Source organism: Clarias gariepinus, chromosome 10, assembly GCF_024256425.1.
Source record: "Clarias gariepinus isolate MV-2021 ecotype Netherlands chromosome 10, CGAR_prim_01v2, whole genome shotgun sequence".
NCBI classification, from domain to species: domain Eukaryota; kingdom Metazoa; phylum Chordata; class Actinopteri; order Siluriformes; family Clariidae; genus Clarias; species Clarias gariepinus.
The window spans coordinates 32,181,159-32,208,390 of record NC_071109.1 but is presented as its reverse complement, the minus strand read 5'-3'; the positions used below and the strand labels follow the sequence as shown (position 1 = coordinate 32,208,390).

Below are 27,232 nucleotides of genomic sequence, written 5' to 3'. Positions count from 1 at the left end.
ATAAAATAGAGAAACAATGCTGATTTTGTACCACGTAATGTTTGACTTGCCATATAGATCTTCTCAAGCTATTAAGTTGACAATAAATAGTTATAGTAATATTTAAGCTACAATCTTATAAAAGCTACTAAATGATAGCTTGCACTGTCTGACTAGTGGTCTATTTGGTGACTAGTTTGACTTTGGGCCGTGTAGCATTCTGAGCGCGTCCTCTCTCGGGCCCCCTGTTTGGCCGATTTTTTTTTTTTTTTTAATGACTTACAGGTGAAGCACAAAAGGAGCAACCCTACGTTTTCACCAATAAAGAAGGAACAAGTGTAAACTGTTTGTGAGAAGAACAGATGGAAGTGTAAATTGCAGACGGTTTAGAGTAAAGTGCTAGCATTTTGCACTCCAGTTAAAATTCAGTCTCAGTGCAAAGGATGCCATATTGGAGCAATGCTACGGGCAGAACCACAGGTTTATACTGTACCAAAGGCAGTCTCAGAGAGACTGCAGAGAGGACACACCTTGTCCACCTTGATGCATGTAATCAAGGCTAATCAGATGTATATATATTCTTCTGAATTGTAATAATAACTGGGCTACCCTAAAATCACTGCTATTATTAAAAGGAGAAATGTTTGTGATTAATGTACTGCTTTCCCAGATCCAGGGAGCGATCCTGGTTGCGTCGTTGCTTCAGGTCGTGCTTGGCCTCTCGGGGCTGGTGGGGTTCGTGCTGAAGTTCATCGGACCGCTGGCTATCGCTCCCACCATCAACCTGATTGGTCTATCGCTCTTCATCCAAGCTGGGAAGAAGTCAGGAACACACTGGGGCATTTCAGTTCTGTGAGTCAGTTTATACTGTACAGTAGTTTGTTGCTAAGACATGAGGGAAAGGATTGGAGAGGCAGGAACTCCAAGGTGCCTCTGGGGAAGAAGGTTGGGGCAACAGTAATCTCAAGTAAATGCAAGGGTTAAGGCTGTATACCAGACCAAAAAGGTTGAGGCAATATTATCTTGAGCTGAGGAAGAAACTGGAGGCAGTAGTTAACTCTAGTTGAGGCAGGAAGTGGAGGAGGCTTCTAAGCAATGGTAAAAGGTTGAGGGAGCAATTGACTTCATCCAATGCACCACTTAATTTGACCTGAGGCAGAAGTTTCAAGTTGGAGGCAATAGACCAATTGGATTACCATTACATTTAGATTTACATTTATGCATGAGGCAGACGTCTTTTGTCTGACTTACTGTACAAAAGTGCTGAGACCACTACTTTAGGCTAAGCCAGAACTTTGAGGACCCAATATCTGAGGATTGTGACCAGATATTCATTTAGACAGCAATTAACTCAAGCTAAGGCATAACATTGAGATAAGAATTGACTCAAGCTGAGACAAATTCAAATTTTATTTCTCACATACACAGTCATACACAGTACAATATGCAGGGAAATGCTTATACGACCGCTCGTTACCTTAAAATAAAAGATTATTAATAGGAAATAACTATGAATTAAAAAAAAAAATACAATAGAAAATACATTTAGCCAGGATAAGAATAATATATCCAGAAAGACAGAATATACAATATAATGAAAATATAATAAAACTTAGCTGTACAAATATGGACAAAAATTGCAGACAGAATCCCAATCAAAGGCAGCAATTTATAACAGAAAATAACTCAAGGTGAAGCAAAAAAGTGAGAAACAACTCCCTTAACTTGAAATAGGACTTGGACCCATTAAATCAAACCAGAGCAAAGTGGACCTACTGTACATTATTAACTCAAACCAGACACCGTTACCTCGAGAGGAGGAAGGAGGTTAAAACACCATTAACTCACATTGGGGCTCTAAAAGACCATCTTGGATCATTTGATCTGCAAAAGCTTAAGCTTAGTTTTTATGCCCTTCTTCTCGCAACCCTCCAATCTTCTAACTGGGCTCAATACCAAAACCTATGGGGTAAAGTGATAAGGCTCTTGCCCAAGGACCCAACAGTGGTGACATTGCGTTAGTGGGGCTCAAACCACAGAGCCTCAAATCAGCAATCTAGAGCCTCAACCACCTGAGCCATCACTGCACTAAAGAGAGAGAGAGAGAGAGAGAGAGAGAGAGAGAGAGATTTATAGCCTTTGGTTCATTCCTTGAAGAGGGTAACCTAAGTCATTTGGGTAACAACTATTAGTCTGAATGATATAGAAGCAGTTACAACCGAGCACATTGTTAGGAAAGACCCATTCATATGCCCTCATATAATTAGGTGATCCCTGTAGTGGATGTAATATGTTTATGGAGCCATAGAGAACCTATAAATCTATCCTCAGATCATTACATTATTAGAGAGATAGCAGTCCCTGAGCTTTATATTCAGCGCAGTGCTCCTTCGCTACAGATCAGGAGCAGATGGGACACAGAAAGAAAGGATGGCTTTTAGTGCATGGTTCCAGTCTGTCCTGTTTCATTAATGACCTATGAAAGAACATTTAAAGGTCTGCCAGGTGTATCACAGAACACTTCATTCATTGGACATCAGTCTACACATCTCCGTTTACCAGCCCATTAGCCTGCCACTCCAGGTGCCTGTGTGTGTGTATGTGTATCGCAGTGTACGCCTTTGTGTTCCTGGCTTTGTCTGAGTGGATGTGCATGCGAGTTTGTTTGTCCCGGTTGTCCCTGACTTGCAGCCTGAGGCCAGTCACTGAGGTTCATTCATCACGCATCCATATCACAGCGCGCTACGTGGGTAAATGCCGTTAGCATGAGCGAGAAAGAAGAAGACATTTCCTTCTTGTGGACATGGTGGACTTTGTACTTCAGCTGCTGCGTTGAGTCATCGAGCTGCATTCCAACCAAAATGTAATTGCTCTGAGCCATAAACTTGAAGAACTCGCATTAGCGCATGCCATTTATTTAACATGACAGTTAAACAAATATAAATATCAGTTGTTTGGAAAACTGTTAACAATAAATGGCAGGAATATTACTTCTCGTTCCTGAGGCATAGTCCGTATGTTTTGGATCTGAAGCAACATTTTAAACATGTGTTGATGGATTAATTGCATGAGCTTGTTGACACAAAACTGTTGTACCAATTCAACAGCTGAGCCATGTAGCAACATCTGAATTTTCCCACTGTTTAATTAACAAATTAATCAGCATTGTCTGCTTAATCCCGATCTAGGTCATAGTGGACTTATTCCAGGAAATGGCACGCCATAATAAACATTTGGCAGACACCCATATCCAGAGCAACTTACATATAATCTTATTTTTCATCTGCGCAGTTGAGGGTTAAGAGCCTTGCTCAAGGGCTCACCAGTGCCGATGGGGGTGGGGTTTGAGGACCTAGGACCTTCTGATCAGTAGACCAATGACTTAACCACTGAGCTATTCCCGCCTACATAAACAACACTGGGCTAGTTGTAGAAAAAGGCTAAGCTGTTCATAATTTATCCTTTATCATATAAAACTCATTCAATAAATATTAGTGACTGAAGATTATTTTCTTCCTATAATACCACTATAATAATAGTCTCAAGATTCAAGAATTTTATTTGTACATAGTTGTTCAATTTCAACAGTAGTGAAGTGCAATTGCAACAAACTCTTAAAAAATTATAAGACTAAAAGAATAAAACAATAAGTATGGTACAAAGTAAGAATTAAAATAAGACTAACTATGATATAAATTATATACAATACATATAAATAAAAATTATATAGAATTATGTTGTAAAAATGTGATACAAGTGATGCCTAAAGGGTCTTATTCTTTTTATACCCCAGTAGTTTTTCAATGATTACAATTTCCATCAATAATATAACAAACTTTTTATGTTGTGGGACGTCCCAAATCGATATAGCAGTTATGATATGGCAGCTGTAAACAGTTGTTCTCTGGGGGGTTGCAAAGGTACTGACACTGGAGATTATCCTTCCATAATTAAATATCCTTACAGTAAGCTTTATGATATGATCTATAAATTATTAAAAAAGAGCACATTAATATATGCTTTGAAGTTGCACTACAGTCAGAGCTGCTGCTCCGAAAAATTAATCATAATCAAAGATTTAAAACTTATATAAAACGGCCATATTGCCTCTTACATTATATATCTTTTTAATTTTATTTACAATAAAAACAACAATTCATATTTTTTTTTCTTTAATAGACCACAATATAACATCTCTTCCAAATGGTTGAGATGTTGCTTCAGGGTAAAAGTATAAATATACTTAAAAATAGTAGAAAAGCAGCAACGTTTTTAGGCATTCAATGGTGGCATGCTACAATTAAAAAAGAATGCATACTACTTAAAGACACAGTGACAGCTAGTTGACTTTTTAGCATAGCATACTGTACCTCCACCGAGTGGTAGAGATGGCTCAATCAGCTTAAGGTGAACGCATTTTTCAATGAGATATAGTGACTCAAAATGTGCTCTACTAAAAACGTTGAGCTAAACTTAGAAAGGTTAAAAACGCAAGACTGTTCTGTGTGTATGGTCTCTACACTAGAATTTTATCCAAAACTATCACCAGCGTTTTTCAAATTTCTGTTTTTTTTTCTTTGCAGGACTGTCTTTCTTATACTCCTCTTCTCCCAGTATCTCAGCAAGGTCAAAGTTCCTCTCATTGCTTATAGGAAGAAAAAGTGGAAAGTGTTTCGGTACCCTCTGTTTAGCCTGTTCTCGGTGAGTTTTGTTTAGTTTATTGAAGGTTTTTTAAAATATATATATAAATATATATTATATTATATATACAGGGCCAGGGGTAGCTCAGTGGTTAAGGCATTGGACTACGGTTCGGAAGATCCCAGGTTCAAACCCCACAACCACCAAGTTGCCACTGTTGGGCCCTTGAGCAAGGCCCTTAACCCTCAACTGCTCAGATGTGTAATGAGATGAAAATGTAAGTCGCTCTGGATAAGAGCGTCTGCCAAATGCCTAAATGTAAATATATATAGTTTTTCATAGTCAAAATTCCTCCAGACAGTATTTTCCATTTTTGTTTTTCCAAAAGATGCAAATCCTTAGCTGCTTATAAGTTTCAGCAGATTTCCTTGAGCTAAAGGAAGAAAGCAGCCACCGAAAAAGAAGGGTTTCGACTGGATTTAAATGTCAGCTTAGTGTCATTTAAAAACCTTGTTAGTTTCAGATCAGTACACCAAAAGAATTAAGGAAGTATTATGTGTCATTTGTCAGAAGAAAGGTAGAACGGGTTTGGGAGAGGATGCAGAGGAATTCGAGATCTACTATAAAACTGAACTCATCTGTCAGGATTTGGGAAAACTTTACAGATGTCTAACAACCTGCAGAGAAATTTGTTAAGGAAGATCTGCGTCCTATAAACACCCCAGGCTAGTGATGTGGTCCTGTAAGTGCCATTGTTTACAGTTTAAGTCACAGCTAACCCAGCACATTCCTGTCCCATGATCGAAGGCAGTGTTGATTTGTATAAACCTCAAAATCTCAAATGCTCCTCCTAGCTTTTTCAGCTTTAAAGCACAAACTAATTTTCAATGTGCTGTTGCATCTTTGGCAGGCTTTGTTTGGGATGTCTGGAGCTTGGCTGGTGTGCTTCCTCCTGACATACTTCGATGCTCTGCCCACTTCCCCACACGAGTATGGTCACCAGGCCCGGACAGACATCAACCTGGATGCAGTTAGCAGCGCAGAGTGGTTCTTCATGCCTTATCCAGGTGGGAATTGTAGTAACATCCTACCATGTGACAGAATCTTAATGCTAATGAACAGACGACACAAAATAACATTGATCAGCGGAATACTTATACACTTTAAGCTATGATTTAGACTTAAACAGTCCGCTGTAGTTATGTGGTAAACCATAACGATCTAGTCATAACACATGAGCATAACATACCTTCTGTGTACAAGATGACAAGATGAAAAAAAACAATCAAAGCTTTTTCTCTGTCCTGAATTGAACTGAAATCCAATTAAGCTAAGATAAAACTTTGGTAATATGATCCCTCTTAGTAGCCAAGCTGCAGTATTTTGAATGAGCTCCAGATGTGCACCAGATGACTAACTGATCGAACCAAGCAAGGCATTGCAAAAGTCTGACTGGGATCTACTACAAGCTGAACCGGCTTTTTGTAGGTCATGAGACGATTAAGATTATTCAATAGTTCTGAGCTGAAATAACCTGCCTTTTATTTGCTTTGATTTGATTCTTTCTCATATAGGGTATTAGATTCAAATTGTGGGGAAGATTGAATAAAATTATTTGTGGGGTTTGTTTTCATTTAAATGAAGATAATTTTACACCATTTAACTTTTAACTATGCTCATTAGGGAGTCCTACTTACTAGTTTTACAGAGGAAGATGCAGCTGCATGTCATTAGGATGAGGATGGACAAATATATCTTGTTTGCAAATGATTTATCCCAATGGAAGCATGTGTATGAAAAAAAAGTGCATGTCCCAGGATCGGACCCTGGGGAATCCCTTGAAGTGGCAGTGACGAGTTAAGAGTGGCTGCTTATGTTGATAAAAATGGTGAGATGAGCATGATGCACAATCTCAAATCCAGCAGTAAAACCAGAACAAAACAATCACCAGGGAGATCAAATCCTACATGCATTGAAGTGGCTTTTTTTGTCCAGGCCACCTATTTCTCCCAACATCATGAGATTTATTTTTGTTCCACGCAGATAACATTGCATTGTACCAGTTAAGGTAGTCACACAAAATCTGTTCCATCTTACACCAATCACCATAATGTTAAAATCATGTGTCTAATATTAAGTAGATCCATATGGATGGTATCAATGATATCAATGATCCTTAGGTGCCCATGACCTTGTTCCCAGTTGACCTTCCTTGGATCATATTTGGTAGTTACCAATCACTGTGTATACCTGGGAATACCACACAAGACCTGCTGTTTGGAAGATGCTTTAACACAGTCATCTAGCATCACCACTGTCATTGTCACTCACATTCTTATGCTTGCACATTTTTCCTGCTTCCACCACATCAACTTCGAGAACTGACTGTTCACTTGCACTGTTCACATGTACCACAGTATCGTGATAACCAATGTTATTCACTCACCTTTCAGGGGTTTTAATGTTAGGCTGATCGTTGTATATTATCATTGGGTGAGTGCAAATGTGGAAGTACGCACAATGATGTGATATATTAAAAGACCCTAAAATGGAGCAGCAGCACATGTGACATTTCGATTACAAGATTCAAGATTTTTTATTTATTCCAGAGAGAAATGTGCTTACAGTTGTGTTCCGAAAGGAAAGCAAAAGAGTAATAAATTAGACAAGGAGGAGAAGGAGGGGAAAAATCAGTAAAACAGTAAATCCCTAGTTGCACACTAAACATAATTCAATATACAGATATTGCACATGTGGGGGATAAATATAAAGGCATTGCACAAATTGTACGGATAAATCAGAAATTGCGCTTGAAAGGTTGTATGGCCCAAGAGCATTGGTATATATTGCACAAATTGTCCAGTTACATAATAATAGTGTCTTATTGTTACTGACAGTGACTCTCTCTATAGTGTACACTTTAAAGAGGAGAGTTGTATAATTTTATGGCCATTGGAAGAAAAGACCTCTTGTGACGCTTCTTTGGTTGGAGAGAACACTGAATAACGGGTGTGAGGGATTGTTCAAGATCAATCGTATTTTGGACAGAATCCTCCTTTTTTCGCTAGTACATCCACAGTGTCAAACCCCTAGCACCGATCCAGCTGTGCATTCTCATAGAAGACAACAAGCTCTGTCCTTTCTTGTAGGACATATATATATCATGAAAAATAATATTCATATGTATATAATATGCCGAGAAGGGTTGTGTGCAATGAGGGCAATGATAATAGATCATTGATACTGAGAGTCAAATGAGGTAGATCACTTTACACAATATACTGTACAACATGTGCAACAGTTTTGAAAAGTGCAGTCCTGAGTGTTTAAGTTTATGTACAGTAGTGAGTTGTGAGCAGCAATGATGGGTAGTGCAATTCTATTTACAGTGTCTGTATAGTAGTATTTATGAGTATGTATGAGTAGTGCAAGGCTGCATTTCAGGGTTTCTGTATCAGACAGTTCAGTGCGAATGTTTTTGTTTGTATATTCCAGTGAGAATGCAACGAGAATACCTGAACAGAGAATGTATTCTGGTGTATACAAATAAAGATCCAATTAGGAAGTGCTTTACTTTTTCAATCGGAGAGCGCACCCATCCTACCCAGTATCAGGCAAAATAAATTTGTAACATTTGTAAAACCTAGTACGCATATTTGAAAACTCAAGCAGGTACAGAGAGTAGCAATCTTCCACAGCTTGTTTACACAAGAAGACCTTCAGTCAGTATTTTTCCAATTGTATTTTCTTCAAAGCATTTCTTTAAATGTGACTAAACTGGTTTTTAAGTTAATACAGCGTCATAATTCCCTGGAATGTTTTCGATTCTAATGAAGCGCTATGTCATTTTCATTTAATTGCATTAAAGCATGATTTATCTTCCCCATCTATCTGTCTCTATCTTCTATTCAAACCTCACCACCATCAGCAAGACCAAAGAGCTATGAAAGAACGCCAGGGACAAGACTGTAGACCTGCACAAGGCCTACAAGACCATCAGCAAGAAGCTTGGTGAGAAGGAGACAAATGTTGGATCGTTTACTTACCAATTCAATAAATACAAAAAAAACATTAATCGCCCTTGATCTGGAGCTCGTGGGGTAAGAATGGTCATGAGGGATCAGTCCAGAACTAGTGAGGGATCAGTCCAGAACTACACAGGAGGAGCTTGTGAATGATCTCAAGGCAATTGGGACTACAGTCTACAAACAGATCATTGTTAACACAGTACTCCACCAGGCATTGAAATCGTTCAGCGTGGCAAGGTCCACCTCCTCAAGAAGGCACATGTACAGGCCCATCTAAAGTGTTCCAATGAGCAGAGAAGAAGTGCTGTGATCAGGTGAGACCAAAACTGAGCTCTATAGAAGAAGGAAAATGCTGAAGATCATAAGAACATGAAGCATGAAGCTTGACTGTAAACATCATTCTTTGGGGCTGTTTTGCTGCTAAAGGTGCAGGCCAACTCTGTCGCATTGAAAAGCCAATGGATGGGCTATGTATTGGAAAATTTCGGACGAGAACCTCCTGAAGATTGGTCTTGGATGGGTCTTCTAACATAACAATAACCCAAAACCTGGCTAGTGGCCTAGCCCTTCTCCAAACCTTAATCCTATAGAACATTTATGGAAGGAGCTAAAACTTTGAGGTCCCAAGTGACAGGCAAGAAACTTTGCGGATTTAGAGAAGATCAGGGGCCAGGGGTAGCTCAGTGGATAAGGCATTGGTCTATGGTTCGGAAGATCCCAGGTTCAAAACCTACAACCACCAAGTTGCCACTATTGGGCCCTTGAGCAAGGCCCTTAACCCTCAACTGCTCAGATGTGTAATGAGATAAAAATGTAAGTCGTTCTGGATAAGAGCATCTGACAAATGCCTAAATGTATGAAGAAGAGTGGACCGAAATCCCTCCTGAGATGTGCGCAAACCTGGTAACTAACTACAAGAAACATCTTATCTCTGTTCTTGCCAGTGAGGGGTTTTCCACCAAGTACTAAGTAATTTTTTGCTTAGGGGTCAAATACTTACTTGCTTCATTGAAATGCGTTTTAATTCATAACCTTGGTATTACATGCTTTTTATTCTGTCTCTATATCTATCTGTTTCCCTGACTATCTTACATATTTGGTCCAAAGTGACATTAGTCATTCCAGAAATTTAAACATAGTTGGGATTGTAATGTAAAACTGTAATGTTGATTTCATTAAATTGGATTGTTTTTGGGTTATTTAGCTTTAAATCCATAATGAGCAAATAACCAGGGGTATTTATTTCGACTGGCTGGTCAAAAATTATAAGAATAATAAGCACTGCTGTTAGTAAATTACAAAAACCTCACCGCCCCCTGAGGATCCCCAGACCGTACTTCGATCGATCTAGTAGCCGCGTTCAAGCTGACGAGCAGCCATGAAATCAGCAGCTTAAACTACAGTTCACAGTCTAGCCAGAAGTACTGTAGCATATAAATCTTATCCATGGCAAGAACCTACTGTAGAGCTTCAGGATGGTTCTCAAAGTAGTGTCAAGGGAAGGATCTGTAAAGCACAGCTGGGGGGTCCAAGGTTGCTGTTTTTCATAGTTAGCTGTACATGTGAAAATCACAAATCATTACAATCTCCATGTAAGTAATGTCAAAAGTAGTGACATTTAGGAGCAATGGGGTAGACTACTGTATGTATACCTGTCTCACTCTCAGTGTTATACTGGGATCCACCATAACGCTGAGCAGAATGAACTGAAGAAGGGAAGAAGTAAAGGAATGACAATTTAGCAAATATTATGCTAGTGTATATATATTGATATATAAAAATATTATACTGAGATATATACATATATACATATATATATATATATATATATACATATATACACACGTACGGAATTCTCATGTTTAATAACATTGCTGTGTAAATGCTGTGTTTAGGATTTACATAAAGCTAGCAATCAATGTCTATATGTCATTAATATATTTTCTTTCTTTTCTTCTTTCACCGACTTAAACCCTCATTATGTGTGTAAATCTTGGCACAGCACTCAGTTTATCCAGCTATTCAGCAGCTGACAGTGATTAAAGCACTTCGTCCCAGTTGTATACATACAGATTTTGCTGAAGGGTGAAAAGAAAATGGATTCTGTACATGAACACCGCGGTGTTTAGTCATCCATATTAGCAGAGCATCATGCAATCATGACAACCTAATAATATTTTCCAAAGTCAGTTTTTACCCCAAGTGGATCATCTGCAAATCCCCCCCCACGACACTTTCTCATCACCTCTGAGACGCGGGACGTCAGCAGACTGCCGAGTGTCACAAAGAGGAAAAGGCTATCTATCCGGACTTTTCATTGCTCTCACAAATTCCCACGATTGGCTAGTGTACATCGTACTTCTTTCATCGTCAGCCAAATACACTCCCTGTTCGGTAATCGGAGAGTGAATCACAGGTGAGAAATGGAAAAAGTAGATCGGATAAAGATAAACCTTTGTCTAAAAACAACTCCAGACTGTTCAAATTCACCTTTACCACTTAAGTGCTGTTACTGTATTTTAGTGAAAGTGAAAATCTGAACTAATCCCAGTTAAAACATTAAGTTCAATATCTTTTCTAAATAATATCTATTGGTGCAGGTGTTTGTTTACATTAAGCAAGTAGCCTTTATGCCACATTTAACTGTTTCCTTATCAGATAGTTCATTGGAAGACGTTTTCTTTCGAAAAGATCCATTGTTTGGTCACAGTTTTTTTTTATGGGCTCGTCATTAGTAGATTATTTTAAAGTATATTATTAAATCCGACACATAACTGTTCATGACATCGCTTTTACTTGAAACTTCAGGCAGGTATCTACTGTACTGTAAGTATTGCGAAGGTTTTATTAAATTCTGGCCAGAGGTCGATTTGAGACGCGCCCACACACAGTTTGACGCAACTTCCCTTCTACTCAACATTTTGATTTAATTTAACGGTGCAGGATTAACGTCAAAGTATAAACCGTGCAGATATCATTGAAAGAGTTAGTTCTGACCAAAAGCTTTCTTTTATTTATATAGATGAAGGTTATTTCAACTTTATGTAAGGATTCGTGTAATAAAAACGTATTCAGCGGGACACACATGGTGCTGTCCAGGCCTTTGATGCAAATGTCTCCAGCCTTGTAGTCTTTACAGGGAGAGGTTTAGTGTTGCTATTCTCTCCACTGGAGACTTTGCCAAATATTAATGTAGTGGGTGTAGTCACATGACTTAGGAGTTTTTATGCCTATGAAAACACTGGGTGCGAAATAAAGAAAATAATGCAGTGTGTGTGTGTGTCAGTCTGAAGAGAGGAATCATCACACCGAAGAGGCCTTTTGTCCCACCTCTTTCTCTAACCGAATTACCAAGACAATGAGATTTTACTTTTGTAAAAAGGAGATTAAATTACTGGCACCAGTTTTGTTAATGGCATTACATTTATTTTATATTATATTACTGAATATTACTATCAATTGAGTGCAAATGTGGAAGGACACGTTGTGATGTAATGCGCATAAAGATCATAAAGGGTGCTTAAAAACAATTCCGGGGCACATCTGGAAATGCACGACCTTTATGCCACATTCAACGGTTTCCTTATCAGATAGTTCATTGGAAAACGTTTTCTTTAGAAAACATCCATTGTTTGGTCCCATGAGAAAATTTGCAGTTTTTTTACAAATATTTTTTTATTGCCTCGTCATCCGTACAGTGCTTGTCTAGCTCCAAGCCATTTCCACATGTTTGGGCCATTACAGGAGTTCCTGGGAGGCTGGCATTTCAGACGTGAAGCAGGCAGTCTGATCATGGTGCACAATGCAAAAGTCTTAGGTGTCGTATTAGATGTACAGATGCTGTTTTATATGTATATCAGTCCTGGATATTCATGCACAAACTCACTCAATACGTCCCAAACACAACTTAAACATTAATGCATTTGTAACAATGCCTTTGCCAATTATTTGCATGCCTGTAAAGAAAGCAACATCATACATGACAGACCAGTTTTCAGGTGGAAACAGAAAACCCTAATGTAGGCTCCTGGGTTTGCGTATTCTCCAGCATGCTCAGTAAAACCTCCCAGCTGTTCCCAGCCAGGCTCGATTCCCGTCTCTGCGTGCATGGAGTTTGCATGTTCTCCCCGTATATAACAAAATAATATATGTACTAAAGATATTCCAGTGCTCAGTACTGTATATACTGTACAAGTTATGAGGGTGTCTCCTGTAGTCAACTACAAACATCAGTGCATTCATTTGGAGAAGAGATCACTGCTTTAAAAGATCGTCGTCTAGCTTTCTCAGTCGCATTAGATGAAAAGGAAATGACTATCGTTCCCACGCAAGTGCTATACTCTTTATTTATCTAAAGCTAGGAATTAATGTCCTCATGCCAATTAAGTATTCTTCTTTTTTTCTTCTTCTTTTCTTCTTTCAGTTCTTGGCACTGATTTGAACTTGCATTATGCTCATATCCTTTAGCAACAATGTGTGTAAATCCTGGCACGGCACACAGTTTAACCAGTTACCCAGGAGCACTTTGTCACAGTCTTTGTCATACTTTCTTTATTGACGCCGAAGGGGGAAAAATGGTTTAACTGAAATTGTTGATAGACCTTGACATTATTTTTTAATAATATTTTTTTCTTTTAAAATGATAAGTGATTTTATTTATTTTTTTATCAGAAACATTATAATTATAGAATAAACATGCGCAAGTGGTGTAGCGTTCAATATTAGCAGTACATCAGACAATCATGATAACTTGTACTCTATTTCCACTTGATTGTCCAAATGTCCAAAGCCCAGACACTGGATGTCGTGCTGGTCCGAGGCCAGTTTTTCTGAGACTGGTTTCAGGTCCTCCAATGTATGAAATGTAAAACCTGGTCATTTATCAACATTGAGGTCATTTAAGCTTGTTTATGAATGAATTTCAAATCAACTTGAAATAATGAAAACCAATCATAACTTTTTTGCTTTCAGTATCTTCCTATTTGTAGGTTAAAAAGTTAAAAAAAAAATGCTGGAATCAGGTAGATCTTGGTAATCTTTGGTGATCCTCATTTTCTGTCTCGTTGTCCACTTTTCATCTCCTGTTTCTGTCCTGTTTCCCACCTCCAGGGCAATGGGGTCTCCCGACCGTGAGCATCTCCTCCGTCTTGGGGATGATGGCAGGGGTACTCGCGTCTACCATGGAGTCCATCGGGGATTACTATGCCTGTGCGCGTCTCTCTGGTGCCCCAACTCCGCCCACCCATGCTATTAACCGTGGCATTGCAGTGGAGGGCCTGGGCTGCATCCTGGCGGGGCTGTGGGGCAGCGGCAACGGGACCACCTCGTACAGCCAGAACATCGCTGCATTGGGGATCACCAGGGTGGGTGTTAAGATAAAAATAATAACACATCAACAGCGTTCTGTCCAGTACATTTTCATTAGCCATTATTACTGCATGCTTGGAGTTTGCCTGATTTCCCAGTACAGTACTTGCTCGGGTTTCTTCTGGGTAGTCCGGTTTCCTCTCACCATCCAAAGACTTTCAGGTTAGGCTAATTAGTGGAAATGCCCATAGTGTGTGTATATGGACTGGAGGTCCTACCACAATTGTACCACCATTATCCCTAGTTGGACTACAGAGGTTTCGAAATGGATCAAGAAGTCTAATATTAGCATGTTAATAAGGAGTTTTATATTTGACCTTTAAATGAACTGCAATAGCTTGATGCCTTAGTTTTCCTGGATGTAGGATGCTTTTTTTTTCATTTTTTGATTGCACCGGAATCAGAGAGCAGCTGATCATCAGGAGCAACGTATTGATTTAGAGCTGCTGAACTTTAGAGTGCTGATGAGTTTTCTGGTTGAGAAGGTGATTATTGCAGTGTATTACAGGAGGATGCTCTACGCTTTCTCTTGATACTGTCAGAGCAGGTGAGTGTGGAATGTGAAAATCCTATTCGCTTTGTGTGTTACCTTTTTTTTTTTTAAACAAGTAAACAAGCTGGTAATGATACCCCAATCCATATCAAAGCAACATTAATGTGAATACAAATCCGACTCTTTTACCAGAGGTCTGGGAGCTAGAGCGGTCAACATTTTACAATTCCTAGGAGGAAGGACTGAGATTTTTGGAATCTGTTGCACACCGTCTTCCAGCTCAGTGGTCATGGCTCCGAGTGTTCCTCGGAGAGTTCCTCTGGTATTCCTCCAGCTCCTTGTATTTCTGCACTTGGACATACCCAGCATTTGTCATTGCCACATCCACTGCTCTTTGCATGTCTTATCTGTTATTACTCCGTTTGCTTATTGCTTGTTTATCAGATTTTTTTTTCTCTCCATTTTTCCCCATTGGTTCCAAACCATTTTCTCTCAGTACTGGATTGTCTCAATGCTCCATGAGTTTTGTCTGATGTGAAACAAAACACCCCTGTTTGGATTTCCTTCATGCTTAGGGTTTGTCCCTGGGCTGTAATTAATGTCTCCATGCTCTCCTTCAGTCTAGCCTTTCCCATGCACAGGCATGATTTTCCCACATCAGCTTGATCTACTTCTGTATGTGCTATGTTCCTTGGAAGCAATTACTCTATGAATGATATGAGTAAGAAATAAAACACTTCATTTTAAACAAATCAAACACGATTACTAATGATGGAGGTATTTAATCCTTGCATATTTCTTAAAGAATAGCACACATTTTTTTCTATTCATCCCTATATGTAAATTTTTGTGTTCTTGATATCACTTATCTTATAGCAGCTCTAAAAACCTCCCACACCTGCTTCTCCATGCTTTTCTCTCTTGCAATTGAACTAAAGTTTGCTTTCTCCTTTATTGAAATCATCAATTACACACCCCACAGATTTAACCTGTTTATGGCATTCTTTTATTGCTCAACTCCATTTTCAACATCTCAATATCAATGTTCCCGAGTCACACTACTCACGGTCCGATAGGACGGTACTGCTGGCCAGTTTGTAAGATAGCTACACATGATGCTAAAACTCAATTAAAAAAAAACAGGGTAAATATTATAGCCGTGAGAAAATAAGATGGTATGAAAGGAATTTGAATATTCGAGATTGACTGTAATGAAAAGGCAACGGAGGTTGTGTGGAGGTCATCCATTTAGCACAAGTCAAGTCTTGTTTAGATGTTTGATAAAACTTTTATGACTTTTTGTTTTCCTTTGAAATTTTCTTTGTTGTCTTTTTTATGTTGCAAATTAAGTTCAGTAAAGTTACCATATATCCCTCACATTTGGTAACTTTTGTGGCATCGGTATATTTTTGTATTTATGTATTCTTTTTGTATTTTCTGTATTTTTGCACATTTTTATGTTTAAGTAAATGTGCAGGGAGTTTGCATGTTCTTCCCCCACTTGGTCTGTTTCTTCCGGGTAGTGTGGTTACCTCCCACAGTCCAATGAGATACAGATTAGACTAATCGTCCATCCCATATTGCCCATAGTGTGAAGGTTTATCAGAGGACCTACAATGGTTATACAAATGGCAATAAACACACTGGTCACCACTGGCCTCTACAGTCCCTGGTTAGATGACAGATCTTCCTAGATGGATGAATGATTGGATGGAACTTTATGGTAACTGAAAAGAGTCTTGGAAAAAGTCTTAATGTTTTATTTATTTCGGATTGCACTATAATGGAAAATGGTTCCACACCTGCCCAGGCTAATCATTATTCCCAAACGTGTTTATCTAAAAAGAAAATAAAAATTTAAAGGAAACATTTGGACGTAAAAATGTGCTTACACATCCCACAAATGTACAAATCCCATGGCTTCATCACAGTGTGATGAAGACCATCGAATTCCCATTGATCCAAAACAAAGAACGCAGTTAGAGCTGGTCCAAATAGAAAAATGTGCATTCATACATACTACTTCCTCGCCATGTCAGCTTCTCAATGTCTCCTTCATGTTGTCACTAATTTCCTATCACGCTCATGATCACACTCCTACCATGTCCGATCAGAACGCACCATGCTCTTATCACACTTATATACTCACTAATTTTCATTGCTTCTGGCAGGTTGGTGTAAATACTGTGACACCCCCATAGATTCTCTAAATGTGACATAGATGTGCTGAAAACCTGCAAACCTTAAACGCCAATAAGATCGTATTATGTACCCAATGTGGTCTTCTACAGGACCCACCATGGACCTAGAACAAGCCTGAAGTGGTAGTTATGAGAACTCCATTGATGCATCAACAACAGAATGACATCCCAATGACATCTGGGGAATCAGGAGAGATCTGTAAAGGTCAATAACATAGAAAAGCAGTTGATACTAAAGGTTTGGTGACGTTCTGGATTAATCTCAGGAGCGGTGTCTTCACAATGAGTTTCTCCTAAAAGACATGGTTTTATTTATACCATGTTGTATTTCTTGCAGATTCTTTTTAAACCATCTGATTGAGGGTTGAAGTTCCCCTCTGCTGTTCGTGGTTGTTCCTGACATGCAGTCCGTCATGTTCTAGGCAAGCTCCTCTGTCATACACTGGAATCAATGAGCTGCTCATCGTCAAGAGCTATTGATCTCGTCCTGTTTAAGGTGTTTTATCAGCATACAGTACCAATTAAATGTTTGGACACTAATTAAATGTTTTTTTTTTAATGATTTATTTTATTTATTCTAGAACAGCACTGGATTTCACTGGATCAAAACTATGAAATAATACAATTGGCATTAGTCAGTTATTTTTAAAGACGTGAAGGTTGGCTGTCCTGGAACAGTCCTTGTAAGCCACCAAATTGTCAAGTGTGTTCGCAAAACCCATCAAGCTCCATGATGAAACTGTCTCTCATGAAGACCTTCCCAGGAAAGCAAGACCAAACCTGAGCTCTGCTGCAGAGGAGACGTTCATTTAGAGATTTGGAAAGGCATTGGAATTAGAAGCCGCGGCCAACTTTAGGCTGGTACTGTACGCTACAGTATGCTAGTAGCATCACTCAGTGTGTAAGCACCTCACCATAACATGTTCAGTGTGCAAATCTGATTTGCCATAATCATGAAAAGCATCACCGCCGTTGTTGTTTTGTTTGTGCCTAAATACTTTATCATTTTTAACATAATCAGGGTTGAATTTACAAGTATAAGTTACCAAAAGTGATATAAAATATCCTGAAATGGGCAAAATCAAACGGCTTGAGAGCACACGGTTTTACAGTTCCTAGGAGGACTGGGATTTTTGGAATCTGTTACAGACGCTCTTCCAGCTCAGCGGTCACGGCCGTTAGCGTTCCCATCTCTGTTCTCCCCTGTTCCGTTTTCAGTCTCCGGTATTTCTTCCAGGCTTCTTGGATTTCTTCACTGGGAGGTGCCTGTCACTTCTCACTTAGTTTTCTGAAAAATTCTTTATTTGTCTTATTTGTAGTGCTGGCAATCGATTAAAAAATGTTAATCTAGTTAATTACAGTCATAGTCTGTGATTAATTATGACTAATCTCTTTATTTTAAAATACTCAGATTTGCTTGTGTTATATTTCTGCAGTGTTGGACTAAAGAAATGCATGACAAACAGATTAGAGGAGTTTTATAATATCATTTTCTTTGAGATTATGCAGTTTTATAATATCCTAAAACATACACCTTGAAATCTCTTAACTGGGACCGGCACTGCTGCAGGGGCTGGGGAGTACGAGGTATGGAAACCCACCGACTGCAGATAAGGGAGTCCTTAAAGTCCAGGATGCCATGCTCATCCCCCGATCCCCTCTATTTATAAATGCAAATTTACAAATGGACACATTCGCCCGTTGCCATGACCTACAGTAACCCTAGCTTTTACATCTTCAGTGTTGCTTTGCTGTACCCGAGACTTTGTTCCCCGACAGTTCGGCACAGTTTGACCGATGAGCTGTTGTTATTAACATCACCAGGTGGGAAGCAGGCTGGTCCTGCAGACGACCGGACTCCTCATGATCGTCCTGGGCCTCTTTGGGAAGTTCAGCGCCATCTTCATCACCATCCCGGAGCCGGTAATCGGAGGCATGTTCCTGGTCATGTTCGGGATGGTCGCCGCTGTGGGAATCTCAAACCTGCAGGTATTCACCTTCTGCACTGCATGGACTAATGACGGAAAATTGTATAACGGTCACTTGTATAATTACTGCTACACAAGTTGTTAACTTTTTCTGACGTTTAAGGAGGTAATGAAAGTTCAAGAGGTTCAGGCTGAGCTACGCTCAGACAGAACAGGTTCCTGACGAATGGTAATTATTAAGCAATCTTTTTATGCCAATGGTTGTTAATGTCAGTCGTGCCAGATCAAAAGAATGACAACACATGATTGATTTGCGCCGAGGACCGCGCTTAAGGTTTCCCCGTTCCCACCAGGCTATCTGTCTGTGTTGTTCATTTCAAAGTGTTATTTATGAATATTCTAAAATGTTCTTTATGAGCAATCGACATGTGACATGCAGTAGATGTGAGAATAGGTTAGGGGAAAAAAAGTGAATTGCTTTTACAAAGAAAATAGAATAAAATGTAAACAACTAAAAAGCAAAGTCACCTGGGAAACTACGGAAAAGTTTTTTTTTAAAATGACTCGTCATGTGTAAAGGTCATGTGAAAATCAAGGAGTCACGTGGAGGAAAATGAATCATGTGGAAGTGATTCATGTGTAAAAATCTGGTCTGGGAAATGAATCACTTGCACGTGAAAATCAATAAATCCTGCAGTTAAAGGTTCCTCTGGATGGTGAAAGGATGAGTCACTGTTATTTATTTGTTTTCAATATCGCAGCACAACTTTCTAAAGCCGCTCCTGTGACATCAAAAACCAAGAAATTATTTTTCGTAGGATCCAAACGATTGTTTGAAAGCATCTTTTCAAACTGCTCACTCAGTTTAAACACACTCAGAGTGACAGCGCTATGTGGTCCTTCCGCTTGCATGAGCACACAGACGCCCATGATTGGCCGTAGAGACCCGTGATTGATGTGAAGCGCTACAGTAAGAGCCCCGGCTGCGGGAGGCTGCAGCCTCACCAGGGATTCAAACTCGCGATCTCTTTACCACTACGCCACTTGGAGGCGAATACACCGATACTTCCTGATGAAGACAAGTACTTACTGATGATTGTAGCTTGTGGATTGTATGATAGGGTGCATCTGAACTAGAAGGTTCTAAAGTGATCTAACTGACACAGAACTGTTCTTAGAACTGATTATATTTGTGCATCTATGACTCCTGGTTCTAGAATTCGTCCAGCTAGATGCACCTCATGTCACATTCAGGAAGGACAGTCCCGCTACCAATCCATTAACGACAAAAGGGAAACAGGACGGAAAAAAATTTTGAATTGCAGAACCGCATCAATCTAATAGACCCTGATTTGAGAACTGTTCTCAAAACTGTTTCTCCTTCAGAGTCTGTATGTGTGCGCATGTTCTCCCCATGCTTGCTGGGTTTAATCCAGGTACTCACAGATTGCCGTAGGGTTTGGTGTGTGCCGGTGAGCCCTGCGATGGATCGGCACCTTATCCAGGGTTTTACGCTGCCTGGTGCCCCAAATCTCCAAATCAGATACCCGTGACCCTGTATGACAGCATAAGCGGTATAGAAGATAAATGAATGAAAGAATAAATGAGAATTTAGGTAAGTTTGAGTAGATGGAATTTATTTGCATTAAAACTTTTATAAAAAGTATATTATCTTTATAACCTAAGAATAAATAAATAAATCATACAAAGTGGTGAAATCATTCCTCCTTAACCTTTTCGTGACCCTTAAGGCTTCATCCTCCTGCGCTGTCTAATCACTTTTCTCATAACCCTGATTACAGTGAGGGGATTGACTATAACCAGAATGTCCTACTGTATATATCCCATAAGCATATTACTGCCAAGAGTTTGACCGTTTGACCCTAAATGGATGATCTGGTCTCTAAACAAAACCACAGATGAGTTTGTTTTTCGTGCTCACTTGCCGTGCCGGATGTGTTCCCGTGTTACAGGCTTACAGAAGGCTAACATAACCTAAAGAGCAAAGTAAACATGGTGTCTTGTATCAGAGGAGCAATATGAAAAAAATAAACATGACTGTACATTTGAATACAACAGTAACTTTTACCCAAACGTATCCTTGAATCCCCCCCCCCCCCCCGCCTAAAATGCATGTCCTTGTGTGTTTGCATGTCCAGTTTTCAATGCATGTCCAGTGTTTTTGTTTTGTTTGTATTCGTCATCCTGCAAAAGTCACAAAAGTCACACACACACACACACACACACACATGCACATTAGAGATCCCTGTGTGAGCCTCATGAGGCATGTCAAAGCAGGATCTAGTCCTGGAGTTGAGTGCCGCAGTACACACAAGGCAAGACGCAGAAAACAGCGCAATGCGTTTGACATCTGAGCTCTGAGTCAGAGTGAGTGAAAGTACATGCCGTTGCATTCCGATCTAAACACACTCAAAAAGTTTTCAACTGTTTATTTATTTTTTTGTTACTCAAGGAATGAAAAACAGACTGAAATCCATCCTTCAGGAGAGGGTATCAGTGAGGGGTTTGACTGCAAAATGAGATAAATCCATTCTGGCAGTTTCGAGGTTTTTATTTTCCCAAAGTATGTTAAAACTAAACAATTTGTGCATTTTTGAGGGGAGAGGGCACTGTTGGGGGCCCGTGCATGCCATAATATTACATCAAAATAGTTTGGGTCATATCAGTGTGGTTTTTGTAAAATGCTATTACTCGACCTTCTAAAAAGGACAAATCATGCTGCACTTGTGTTTGTGGACATTATTATTGCTGTGTTAGGGTTAGAGAAGTGGAATCTATACATGATAGTTTTCATTATTTTTCTGATGTTTTTTATTTTTCTTATACAGTAGAACTGCCAAAGATAACATGTCTAAAACCATACACATCTCTGATGATGTCCGTGCATGGGAGTTACAGCTTTAACCCTGTTTATTTATTTATTTATTTATTTATTATATAGATTATTGATGGATGTACATGTTTCTTGTATGTTTTGACATTTTACCTTAAGGAAATAGTTCAAAGAACATGATAATTAATGAAGTAACTTTGGGTAAGGAGCTGCTTTGATGTTCAAGATTTAAAAACTCAATCTAAAGTAAATAAAACGTAACCATGCATTAATACACTAAACAACGTAATTAAATTGCTTTGCTTTGTTTTTGCAGTATGTGGATTTAAACTCATCCAGGAACCTGCTGATCTTCGGCGTGTCGATCTTCACCGGACTCGTGTTGCCGACATGGTTTCATTCAAACCCAGACACCATCCACACGGGTAGGAGAGATGTGGCGAGTCGTCCTCCATCTAATACAAGCGTACTTGGATACTGGATGTGTGGAATACAGTTATAATATATATTTTTTAATGTAATCTGTAGCACATATTTAAACACAGTTTAGGCAAATTTCGAGTGTCTACAAGAAACAAAAACTAACCAAAAGAGTAATTAGATGTTTAAATCTTTAACTGTTTATACCATGATATTGTTAAAAGAGTTCCATCTGTTACCAAGTACGTATCTTTTATATTAAAACTTTAAAGCATATGTTTTTTTTTTTTTACTTTATTTTAATTAATTAATTCATTTATTTATTTGTTTTAATCTAATAAAAGGGCATTAAGCTCTGGCAGTGGACACAGAGGGGTCTTATACCTATAAATCTCTCTCTCTCTCTCTTAAACACACACACACACACACACACACACACACACACACCAGTGTAATATCTTAAAACACTCAGCTCTCTCTCAACTCGCAACTTTATTTATATAGCACCATTAAAAACAACAATTGTTGACCAAGGTGCTGTACAGGCAGTCACTCACACAACAGTCAGTTCCCATGTGTTAGGACAAGCAGTTGAATTTATGACAATTGAATCAATGTGGAAATTTGCTCATGAGACGTATTATTCGACATTTATTGCCCTTTTGAGTACGCGCACGTTTCTCCAAGAAGAAAAATGTTCTTAGTGCTCGAAACACTCTTAAAACCTTTTAGATTATCTAGCGTTCCTCGCATGGGAACTCCTAAATCAGTTTATAAATCTTCTATAATAATGACTTGTTCATACGGCAGGTGAGTCACATGATCTAAAATGCTTAAAAGAAGCAGAAATAAACCACCAGTCAAAAGTTTGTAGACCCTTTTATTCGAACTCCATGGTTGTTCCTGATTTGTATTTCTTTCTAAACTATAAAACAATACTAAACACACAATGATCTCCTTTGAACAGTTGATATTGAGATGTATATCTGCTACTTCTGCTCTGTAAAGCTTCATAATGTCTCTGCAGCAGAGCTCAGTTTTGCTCTTGCTTTCCTGGGAAGGTCTTTATGAGAAACAGTTTCATCATGGAGCTTGATGGGTTTTACAAACACACTCGACACGATACCGTTCTTGTGGTCACACACGTGGTCACATGGATCTTGACTATACGCGCTCTGAGGCTGAGCATGGGAGATGACCCATAATCCTGTAGCACGCGAGAGAAAAGAACCATTGGCTCAGTTACGATCACGTGACGCTCAGCAGACAAAGCACATGCGTACTGCTCGTATATCAAGACCTCGCTTGTTTATTAAGTTAAAATTTATTTAAAATTTTGCTCGTCTTGCAAAACACTCACAGACCAAGTTACTTACAATCCAAGGTTTCGCTGTATTTTTTTATCTTATTTTGTAAGAAAGAAAATGTAATTTGGTTAAAACTTTTATTGGGACATTAAATGTCATTAGACCTCCATGATGTAAGTGTTGCTCTGACACTGGAGACTCCTTCCATGGGCATTAAATTAATGTCTCCTCAGCTGTGATTATAAACATGTTATCTTATTGATAAAAGAATGAGCTCTTTAATATAAACGTGATTTCTAGCTGCACTAGTGTTGGAGCTGCTGCTCTAGAACATGAATCAACCAATCAGATTTGAGGATAGAACAGTAATAATTATGGTAGCAGCACTATGAGTATTTTGATGATGTAATCTTTGGTAGTATAATGTGATGATTGTGTTGGTTAGTGAAGGGTCTCCATGTGCACTCAGGGATAATCTGCAGGAGTGAGCAGCATTGTCTGGGCTCCTAAGGTCAGACCTGTTGATCTGTAAATCCTCTCTGTATAAGCGTAATCTCTTCACTTCACCGCATGTAGAAGTGACCCCTGCTTGAACGTTTGACATCAGCGCGCCTTCGTCGTGATCAGACGTCCACTGTCTTACAGTATCTCCAGAGCTCTAAGCAGAAAGTGCTTCATGTGGGGAAAAGCCTTATTTTAAACAAGCGTCCTTAATACAGACAGCTTAAGCATATTACGTCCAGTCGTTTGGCTTTAGCACGTTAAGCCGACACACTAAACTCCTGACCAAGCGAGCTCGTGGTGGCCTGGTCAGATGAAGACTAATCCAGAAATCCACAGGCATTTTACTTAGTGTGTGTTGTAAAAACCTCTGTCCCCACTGTGTGTTTTTACAGGTATAACGGAACTCGATCAGCTCATCATGGTCCTCTTTACTACCCCCATGTTCATTGGTGGCTTCTTGGGATTCATCCTAGATAACACTATTCCAGGTTAGTCAATTCTTCAAAGGAGATATGGCCAGGTTGTTTTTGTTTTGCTTGCAAAAATAGACTTACATTTAGCAGACACTCTCATCCAGAGCGACTTACATTTTTATCTTATTACACATCTGGGTTTGAACCTGGGATCTTCCGAACCACAGTCCAATGCCTTAACCACTGAGCTACCCCCAGGCCCCAGGAGCCCAAATTGACTCCCAAATTAAAGAGAAGTAGCTCATGTTTATTTATGAGCACATTCCCAAAAAATTGGCCATAGTTACATGCATGTTAATGATGCTGTGAACACCACAGTGCAGCCATAGCTAAGTGGACTACTGACAATGGACTACTGGTCAAATTCACATTTTCACATCGCCAATCTGCTGCTGCTAGCGATTTCATTAACCCCCTTACCTGCTCACTCACTCACTCGCTCATTGTTAACGCCGCCTCATCCTGTACACGGGGTCACGGGGGAGGAGACTCTCAGGAGACTTAGGGCACGAGGCGGGGTAACCCTGGACAGGGTGCGAGTCCATCACAGGGCACACACACATACACACACTCACACACACACTACAAGCAATTTTGGAACGACAATTAGCCAAACTTCATGTCTTTGGATTGTGTAAGGAAACCGCAGTACCAGGAGGAAACCCACCAAGCACGGGCAGAACATGTACACAGACCCGAGCCGGGAATCAAACCCAAAACCTTGAGGTGCAAGGCGACAGTACTCACAACTTGGCCACCTGCCGCTCCCTTACCTGCTTAGTTTTATAAATGAGTAAAACATTCCAGAGTGGTTCACTTTTGAGTCTGGATTCCTCTCAAGGTTTCTCCCTCATGTCAGCTTGGGCGTTTTTCATAGCCACTGTCGCCTCCTACTTGCTCATTTGGGAGGAGGGTTACAGTATATCTGGCTTATTATAGGCTTAGGCTCATAACTGGAATTTGTATTCCTGTAAAGGTGCTATGTGACAACACCCACTGTTAAAAGTGCCATATAAATAAAATGTAACTAAAATATACTCTAAACTATATTCTCATTATGTATCATTGTGTTAATACCAGCACATTATGAAGTGTTTTAATGCTCTCAAGTTTTTAAATATATATATATTTGTATTATTTATTCCTCAGTGATTTGTCAACGATTACTATTAATTATTTATGAAATAACAATGTCACACTTCTTATCCATTTGTAGTTACATTTAATGTTGCGGAAACTCCAGGATACAAGTTTATGGCCTGATTAATGTTATAGCAGCTACAAACACTCATTCCTTCACCAGTTATAGTAAACTCATCCGTACTGAATGTGTGTGATGAGCTATAGCTTTACCTTTGACTGTTACAAAGCACTGACACTGGAGACTCCTTCCTTAAACAGTACATAAACAAGCTGTTCTTATAGAATCAAGAATGTATTTGAACAAGCGCAATAATACATGAACCTGCATGTGTTTGCACTATTAATACGATTAGCTCCGCTTCCTCTACTATGTCAGAAAATAAATGCTCATATATGCACTGTCGTGTTTATATTGGTTTTAATAAAAGTGCGCTGTAACGCGTTCAACTTCATGACTAGCTCGTTCAAAATCAGGTATTTATTGTAGATTGATTGACGCGATTTCCTTGTCATACATTTCCGTGCAGCACAGCGCGTTAAACCCTCCTGAAGCCCAGCTTCACTGGAGCTCTATGGGCAGCACAGAGGAGCTTTTTTCACTGCAGAAAAGTTGGACGATAAATGCACCAAAATCTATCACAATTACAGGATCCCCAGGACTGCTACAGAAATCTGTACATGGCCATCCTAGACAATCTCATGGAGCAGATTTCTCAGCGTTTTTTAAATTTGGAAAGCATGAGCTGCTTAGAATTAGTCAATCCAGGGAAATTTGATGAAATGAAATGAAGTGTTTCCAGAGGAGGCATTTGAAAGTGTGCTAATAAGTTATGGCCATTTCTTTGCCTCAGGGAGACTGAGATCTGAACTTCAAGTACTGTATTCCAATCATGACTTACAGGGGAGCAGGGGTAAGCTGTGTGATTTCTTGAAGTTGGATAGTGCAATGCCTCATATATACAAGCTGTTTTCTTTAGTGGCAACAATTGGTGCTACATCAGCAGGTGTAGAGAGGAGCTTCTCTTGTTTAAAACGGGTCAAGTCATACACCCGCAACACGATGGGCCAAGATCGTTTGAGCAACCTTGCTCTCCTGGCCATTGAGAGGAAACTGGTTAAGTCCCTGGAAAAGACGGCCAATTGGTACGACAGGGTCACAGACCATTTTCTGCAAGGGTACCAGAGGGCAGAATCTACGTACAAAGAACATAATGAATTTTATAATGAAGGACTAATATGAGCTTCCCCTGTTTCAAAAGCTAGCAGCCACCACTGGATGAGAAGCAACGGTTTTGTTACCAATGTTTTTCAAAAACTGACTCGTCCTCGCTTTCTCTTCGTGTCCACAGGAACAGATGAGGAACGAGGGATAAAACGCTGGAGGAATACCGTCGATGGCAGTAACTCGGCGACGTTCGGCAACCCGTCATGTTACGATCTGCCTTTCTGCACAAACCTTCTTCAAAAATTCGAGTTCCTCCAAAACTTTCCATTCCTTCCATCCGTTAAATCTCTCGACCCATTGGGAACTCGCCTATAAAACCTTCAGGGGTCTTTTAAAGGGACATGTAAAAAGACAGAAAAAAGACAATTCCTAGACAGAATTAACAGTTTACAGTGATATGCTGTGATGTTCAGGCCAGTACTGTACATGTAAAGTATCTGCAGTAAGTCTTATTACATAAATCAAATGTAATAAGTTATAATAATATTACTGTAATTAATATTACATTAATTAAAAAAAAAACGTTTATTGTAAGAATATTTGCTTGATGCATCCACTGCACCCAGATTTCAAATCATATGGAAGCATTTTGGCATTTTCTGGTTAGACAAAAGGGTTCCGGTGAGCCTTTTGCATGGATTTTTAATCTGGACACTTTATTACCATATA

The 27,232-nt window shown here is 39.4% G+C and overlaps 1 protein-coding gene across 1 annotated transcript in view; it reads left to right on the top strand.

Annotated features, from left to right (window-relative positions):
• The window catches only part of si:dkey-106n21.1 (solute carrier family 23 member 2), a 58,183-nt gene extending 31,273 nt beyond the window's left edge, over positions 1–26,910 (top strand). The window contains exons 5-12 of the mRNA XM_053506098.1: positions 650–831; positions 4,563–4,680; positions 5,531–5,687; positions 13,758–14,011; positions 18,534–18,698; positions 21,808–21,916; positions 24,115–24,210; positions 26,688–26,910. Coding sequence (XP_053362073.1) covers positions 650–831; positions 4,563–4,680; positions 5,531–5,687; positions 13,758–14,011; positions 18,534–18,698; positions 21,808–21,916; positions 24,115–24,210; positions 26,688–26,878 — 1,272 coding nt within the window. The 3' untranslated portion in view covers positions 26,879–26,910. The remainder of the gene's footprint in view (positions 1–649; positions 832–4,562; positions 4,681–5,530; positions 5,688–13,757; positions 14,012–18,533; positions 18,699–21,807; positions 21,917–24,114; positions 24,211–26,687) is intronic.
• Positions 26,911–27,232: the final 322 nt, after the last annotated feature.